This window comes from Eubalaena glacialis, chromosome 3 (genome assembly GCF_028564815.1).
Source record: "Eubalaena glacialis isolate mEubGla1 chromosome 3, mEubGla1.1.hap2.+ XY, whole genome shotgun sequence".
Taxonomy (NCBI): Eukaryota; Metazoa; Chordata; class Mammalia; order Artiodactyla; family Balaenidae; genus Eubalaena; species Eubalaena glacialis.
In genome coordinates, this window is record NC_083718.1 from 79211072 (window position 1) to 79218767 (window position 7696).

Genomic DNA, 7696 nt, shown 5'->3' on the forward strand with positions numbered 1-7696 from the left:
GGAGGTGGTAGGTCGGGAAAGGGCACAGCTTTCTCAGCCCTGGACGCATGGAGAGGAATTTCCCTATCCTTAAGCTGGAAACAGTCCCCCAAAATTGGGGTGACGGAGGAATTTGCCCCCTATCCCTTCCCTCCAGCCCAACCTCCCCCTTAGCAAGTCATTTCAACTCTCTAGGACTCTGTTTTCTCATCTGTTAAATGGAGAAGTAATAATGACACTGTCTGTATCACAGGATGATCGCAATATCTCTATTAAATGAGATTGTACATGTGAAAAAGTTGCTAAAATTGGAAAGTACTATACAAGCACAAAGTTAAAAAGACTCTACAGGTGGGAAGAAAGGGGGCTTTACTAACCTCCTTCTCCTGACAGACAAGGAGTTCCCATCCCCATTGAATAAAACAGATGATCACCAGAGCAAGGCAGCAAGATGGATATGCGCTAGGTGTGATGGGCTGAGCCCTGGGGGAGAAGGCTGAGTAAGGCACCAGGAGGAGCCTGTCCATCACCGTGGGGAAGAGGAGAAGGAAGAAGGCCTCTTCTCCCCTCCAGAGCCACCTCAACTGAAAGAAGGCACTTGCACAGGTGGCTCTGACATGGAGGCAGCCTGGCCTTGTAGTAAGACAAAGAGTTTAAATCTGGGATCTAATACCCCAGGGATGGCCTTAAGCAAGTTAATTAAACTCAGCTTTTGTCTCTTCATCTATAAAATAGGGGTAATGGTATCTTCACAAGGTCGTTGTTCAAAGGAATAAAGAATGATGAATGTGAACAGCACACAGTAGGGATTCAAAAAGAAGTAATTTTGATGCTTTGGTAGGGAGCCCATCTCCTACAGTCACTTTGCCCCACTCTAGGGCAGGCAGGGCTTCCCAAAGCAGATGGGAACACCAGATCCCAGCCTCTGTGTCTGCCAGGGACTGCACTGAATTGGAAGCTGACTGTCCTGGTTTTCTCCCCAGGCCCCCACTCAGCACTCCACCCCTTGCCTCGCCACGATTCTCCAGGAGTCAGCCTTGCATGGTACAGGGGTAGTGCCCAAGTTTGTAGCTCATGGACCTGTAACGCTGTGTATAATCTTAGAAACAAACACAGGTTGCAAACCTTTAGATTTGCCAAGTAAAGGGCTTTTTTAAAAAGTCATTTATGGGCACTGTCATATCATCAAAGAAAAACCTTTCAACACCTAAAAATGTAGAAGGACAGAATCTCAGAATAAAGGATGATTTTTAAAATTTGAGTGAGTTTCCATTTATGAGCACTCATTCCCTTTTCCTCTTAGTTCTCCTCTGGCTCTGGATCAGGAAAGACCCTGTCCTAGCCCAGCATCTGTCCCTGCTGGCATGTGGGATGCCAGGCAAAGGGGAGGGGTGCAGGATTTGAGGTGGGTTGGTTCCCCCAACTACCATCAAGACACCTAACCTGTCTAAACCTCGATTTCTCCTCCACGAAATGGGGATAATTACAGAGCCAATCTCAGGGGGCTGTTGTACAGATTAAATGAGATAATGCATATAAAGTAGTTAGCACAAGGGCTCAATAAATGATCCGTATTATTTCCAGACTCCGAAATGCTGCCACCTCGGGGCTAATGTTCCTCATCTCTCACGAGAGCTCTAGCTCCTTCTCACTAGAATGCCGACCTCTTCCACTTGGTCCTCTCCTTCTCCAGAGCTTTCCTGAGGTCTCCAACCAGGGGAAGGTTGGTCAGCTTCCCCTTCTGGATCCTCTACAACCCAGTTCTCTCCATGAGAGATACAAAGCAGAGGTACTGAAGCCCGGGACCAAAACTCTGGGCAGCTGGAGCAAGAAAACAAAAAGAGAGTCATGAGGAGGAGCTGGAAAGGAAGCAAACAACTCGGCTTCCTATGTCCAGCCACAAAGTCATAACAGAAGCACTTACTGGGCACATCTCTCTGTGCCAGACACTGTTCCATGCACCTTACACGGATTAACATATTTAACTGCCATCGACACCCTATGAAATGTTATTCCTAACCTTACTTTACAAACGAGCAAACTAAGGCACAGAGAAGGCACATACATTGTTCAAGCCAACACAACTACCCAGTGGCCAAGGGGCAGGGGGTTTAGCCAGGGAGCTGGACAGGAGTCTGTGATTTAAGCACCCTTTAATACTGCCTTCTTCCAACATCGTAGAACTCTCATCAAATCAATCAATTGATCAGATATTTAAGGGCACTTACCAAGCGAGTGTGTAGCACTGTGTCAGAAACTGAAAGGCTAAAAGAGAAATTAAGATTTGGTCCCCGAGGATATAAAGAGGGTCTACAAGAGCTTCCATCAGAGCACTCGGTTCTCAAGTCAAGGGGGTGAGAGCTGGGGACGAGGCTGGGCTTCCTCATCCTCACCCCATCGGAGAACCAAAGGCAGAGCAAGACAACCAACCATGCAGCCTTGTCAGCCAGCAGAAGGTGGGAGGGCCTAGATGCCTCCTCCTCCTGATCCAGGGTCTTCTGGGGTCCAGAACGTAGCCAGAGGTAATTCCAGGCACCAAATACTGGGTTCACACCCTCCCTTTGGGTCTGAGCCGAAGTCCAATCAAGAAGGTCAAGGAGGGCTTCCCTGGTGGCGCAGTGGTTAAGAACCTACCTGCCGACGCAGGGGACACGGGTTCGAGCCCTGGTCGAGGAAGATCCCACATGCCGCGGAGCAACTAAGCCCGTGCGCAACAACTACTGAGCCTGCGCTCTGGAGCCTGCGAGCCGCAACTGCTGAGCCCGCGTGCCACAACTGCTGAAGCCCGCGCACCTAGAGCCCGTGCTCCGCAACAAGAGAAGCCACCACAAAGAGAAGCCCGCGCACCGCAACCAAGAGTAGCCTCCGCTCGCCGCAATTAGAGAAAGCCCGCACGCAGCAATGAAGACCCAACGCAGCCAAAAATAAATAAATAAAATAAATAAATTTATTAAAAAAAAAAAAAAAAAGAAGGTCAAGGAGAGGGACCTGGTATCCTGATTTCTGCCATGTCGCCCCCTGCCTCTCTTCCCCAACCTCAAGATCCTGCTTTGGGCTAGAAGGGTGGGACATCTTGTGGGGGAGGGGGGGGTTGTGGCACAGGGAGGAGAGAGTCCATTTCCAGCTACTCTTCTTTCCAGACTCTTGTTCTCTGTCAGGATGTAGCTGTACTCGGCAGCTGAATACTGGGAATTTAGGAGGCCCTCTTCCCTTCACTCCTCACCGCCCTGCAAAGCAATGGCAGGGATGCCCGGGGGACTCTGGGGGCTGAAGGGACAGATTTTCCCCCTACCTTCACCTCCACCCTCCCCTGGGCAGCTCCCACCCTGGGCCAGCCTGTCATCCCACATTGCTCTGATTAGCTATAATCTTTCTTTTTCAATTTCTCCTCCCTGAGACTGGGGAGCGAGAAAATCTCCCAGAAAATGAATAAATATTTCAATTTTCGGCGCAATCAGTCTGAGGAGCCAGCGCACGATGGAAACAGGGGGAAGGATAATGGTTTTCATTTAGATAAGATACAGAAAATTATTTAGTGAAAAATGAAGATTGATGAAGCCCATTGAAATTCTTTAAAACGTGATTTTTATTTCTCTGCCTAGGCTGAACGTCCCCTTCCCCTCTCCTCTCCACTCCCCTCATTTCAACTGCCTTCTCCTCCCACCTTCTCCCCACCTCCCCACCACCCTCCCTCAAGCCCCTGGCGATCCCCGCCTTGGTTTCCCCTACCACTACCCCAGTCCCTGCCTACAACTCTTTCTTTCTAAGGATGGAGGCTGAGGAGAGAGGTCCTGCCGCCTCCCCCCACCCTGAAGAGCCCCAGATCCCCACTCCTTCCTGCCCTGCCTCCTCCCCAGTCCTTGCTCAGCTTCCCAGGAACACTCAGGAGTGACTTCCTCTCCCCTCCGTTCTATCCTCTCCCTTTTATTTCCCTTTGGTAACCCCTCCCCCCATCCCAAATACTTTTGCACACTTTCATCAGGTCTTGCTTTCACCCCCGCTGGAGGATGGGCGATGGGAGCTCAGCTAACCCCTCACCCCTCACCCCCTTTCCAAAGGGAGAAAGGCACACAACACACTTCCCTCGGACCGTTTCTGTCCCGATTCAATCCACATGCCTCTCCTGTTTGCTAACTGCAGCTTTTGTTCCTTGAAGCTCGTTTGTATCCACGTTGCTGACACATGAGGGCTGCGGGGAAAGGGTCAGACAGAAGCTTGCGCCCAACGCATATCAGTACAGACCCAGCTGACCCCTCCTCCATCACCGTGGGCCCTCCCCCATCTCCCCCTTCTCTAGCAGTCCGGCTGAACAAAGTCAGAACTTAAGTCATCTTCCCAACTTTCTGCCAAGTGGCTGGCTTGGCCTGCCAACCCCAGGGCCAGGCCTCCTTTCCCCCAGCACCACTTCTCACACCATGGATGTGCACCCTTCCCAAATCCTAAGTGTGTGGGGAGGGGGCAGGGGGGCATGGATGCCCTATGGGGAATGATGGATCGACAGACCCGCCCCCAGCAACTCAGCCAGGCTTTGGCTTCGGAGCCAGGGAGGCGCCTGGCCGGGATTGGAGGGGAGGGGTCCAGCATAACACCCCACCCCTAAACACACACCCACCGGGCCGGAAGGGAACTGAGAGCGGGGCAATGCCTGAGGGTGCTCTGTCCAAGCTAACTTCCCCCTTCCCAGATTCCCACCCTCCCCCAAAAAAAAGGAGACCACCTCCTCCATTTTGTTGTCTGTACATCTCCATAAGTGTCTGCCTATATGAATATCTGTTCAAGTTTCTTTGTTCAAGCTGGAGGGTTGGTATCCCTGGAAGGGTTTCAGTGTGTGTGTGTGTGTGCGCGCGTGTTGTGTCCTTGCAAATGCCCGCCTCATACATGTACTGTGTCTGTGAGTTTTGTTATGTTTGGGTGCATGAACGTGCACGCATGTGCCGATACGGGGGAGGAATCTGTCTTCCTCAGATGTGTCAGTGTCTTTGTGTATATGTGTCTGTCTCCGTGTGGGGGATGCTCGCGGGTATGTCTGTCTCAGTAGGTGAACAGTCTGTCTCAGTGTCTATGGCTGGTTTTTGGTGTTTGTATGACAACATCTGTGTGTCAGCTCCATTTTGGGGGTGGGGGGGGAAGCTTGCTCTGCAGGATTAAATCTTCCTTAGAGTCCGACCCAGGAGACAAGAATCCACTCCCACAGACCCCAGTCCGGGCTGAAATCTGGGCCCTTGGTTTCTTCAGTTCCCCCGCCGCCCCCCAGCCCAGCCTCCGGATACACTAATATCCTCATCTCTCTCTCAACCTCTCCCTCATCTCCCAGCCTCTCCCCCTCCAGTCCCAAATAAGCCCGGACATCAACACTTTCCTGACCCCCCCGTGGGTGTGAGCCCCGCCCGCAAGTGGCCCCTTCCATATCTAGCGGGCCCGAAGCTGCCTTTGGAACTCCACTCCCGACCCGGAGCCTCCGCGGGCAGGGGTTCAAATCCCCACCAGAGGCCCCGAAGCACCGCTCCCTTCCTTTGAAGGGGGCAGCCCCAGGCAGTCTGGAGCCGCCGCTCAGACTCAGCCCTCCGAGGGGCTGGGCTGGAAGGAGGACGGGGATTCCCTTAGCTGCATCTTCCGGAGCCCGGGCCCCCGGCTTTCCGCGCCCCTCCCACCCCCGAATCCGAAATCCCACTCTCTTCCCAGCCTTCTCCCGGCCAGGACCCGGGCGTCCTGACTCCCGGCCTCGGAGGGTGGAGGTAGGTAGGGCTGCCAGATGCTCCGGAAAAGACTTTGAGCGTTCGGATCCCTTTCTCACTCCGACCCCCGGCCCTCGCGGCCCCGATTCACCGGTCTCCCGCGCAGCCGGAGAAAACAACTTGGGCAAATCAACGGAAAACTCCTCCTCGCCACCAGCCCCCGTTACTCCGCGCCCCCTCCCCCAGGGCTCCGCGCCGGGACCCAGCCCCCGCCTAGTGGCGTCCGGACCCCGGGGGGACCGGCCGCGGGCCGCCGAGCCCCCCAGTGTTCCCCGGGCTGCCGGGGGTGGGGGTGGGCGGGGGGCCCCCCTCTTACCTTGGGAGAAAGTATCGGAGAGAGTGAGGATCCAAACGAGGAGGCTCAGCATGCTGTCCGCCCGCCGTCCGCCCGCCCGCGGCTGGGGCCCGGAGTTGGCGAGGGAGCGAGAGGAGCGGGCTGGGGAGGAGGGGAGCCCGGGAGCCCGCCCCCCGCCCGCCCGCGCCCGCCCCTGCACACTCACACGCACACACGCACACTCACTCACGCGCACAAACTCACTTCCCTTCCCTCCGCTTCTCTTTATTTCTCTTTCCTCCCGGTCCCGTCGCTCGCTCGCTCTCTCTCTCTCTCACTCTCTCTCTCACTCTCTCTCCCTTTCCCTCTTCTCCACCCCTCCTTCCTCCCCCCTCCCCCCCCCCCGCCCCCGCCTTTTACTATTTCTCGCCTCAAGCTTTATCTCTCTGGGTCTCTTTCGATCTCTGCTCTCCCTTTCTCCCCCCTTCTCTTGCTTCCCTCTCTCTTCCTCCTCAGTCCCTCCTCCTGACGTCTACTCTCCCTCCGACGGCGCCTCCCTCCACAGCCCTCCCCCTGCCCCCCCAGTGCGCGCGCACACGTACGCACGCACACACACGCACTCACACCCCTCGCTGGAACTGAGATGGACGGAGCGCCAAGAGAGAAAGCGGTGGAGGGCAAAGGGGGTGACTAACGTGACAGAAGCGGGCGCTGGAGCTGGGACGGCTGGACCCCTACCCCCCGCACCTCCCTCTCATGTATATATACAGCCCTGGTCCCGGGCTACGGAACTAGGCAGTAGACTGGGGAGGCGGGGCATGGGCTGAGGACAAGCCTTTAGCCCAGGGGATGACTGGTGGGGAAGGGTGTGTGAGTGTTTGGGTGTGTTTGGGTGTGTGTAAGCGTGTGTGGGAGAGGAGGGGGTGGGCAGGTGGCTGTTCATGGAATCAAAAAGGATAAAATCCTTTTTTTTTTTTCTTGTTAATTCCACACCCAGAATCTAACCCCTACATCCCCCAAATTGGGAATTCTCAATTGACTGATGAATGCTGGAGGTGAGGAGGGATACACTTCTCTTCCCACCTACAAAACCCAAAGCTGAAGAATTCCAGCTGCTTCCTGGACCGGACTGAGGCCCCTGCCGGGGGGGTGGGGGGGGGGGCCCTCACCCAGCACATAGTGACACCAGAGTCCTCAGCCGGTGGGGGAGAGGCGCAGTTGACGCCTTCCTTTGTTCATCTTGGGCATCTATCTACCCATCCAGAAAGTAGTCAACTAGAGGGCTTCCAAAGGCCCAGGAGAGGGCAGCCACAGGAGGATCTCCAAGCAGAGTTTCAGATCCTTTGAGGCTGAGGGATCTGGGTACTGGGAGGGGAAGGAATTCCTGGAGATTGATGAGGTTCTCCTCTTTCTTAAAGGGCCCAGCTTGACAACCAGCCTCTCTCCCAATCCCTAACCGGATGCTTCTGCTCACAGGGTTGGGGGTGCCTCGACCTCTGGGTTCTAGGGAATGAGTTGAGGAGAAATATCAGAAACTGCACAGGAATTGCACAACTTTACAGCACTGTATTGGTCCAGAGAGGTCTCCACTTCTTTCCTCCCGGATCCTAAGTCTCCGGAGTCCCTAACGACCCGCCAAGATTTCTGGATTTCGGGCCCTGAGCAAAGGCACATGGCTCTTTGGTGCCCTCTGCTGGTGCGAGGCAGT

General features: G+C 54.8%; 1 protein-coding gene across 4 annotated transcripts in view; it reads right to left on the reverse strand.

The window, feature by feature from the left end:
* KIRREL1 (kirre like nephrin family adhesion molecule 1) overlaps positions 1-6488 on the reverse strand; it is a 96906-nt gene extending 90418 nt beyond the window's left edge. For 2 of the 4 annotated variants that reach the window (XM_061183257.1, XM_061183256.1), the window contains exon 1: positions 6031-6350. In XM_061183257.1, the coding sequence (XP_061039240.1) occupies positions 6031-6082 (52 nt within the window). In that variant the 5' untranslated portion in view covers positions 6083-6350. Of the gene's footprint in view, positions 1-6030; positions 6351-6408 lie in introns of those variants that run through there. The other 2 variants (XM_061183258.1, XM_061183260.1) reach the window with 2 other exon arrangements.
* Positions 6489-7696: the final 1208 nt, after the last annotated feature.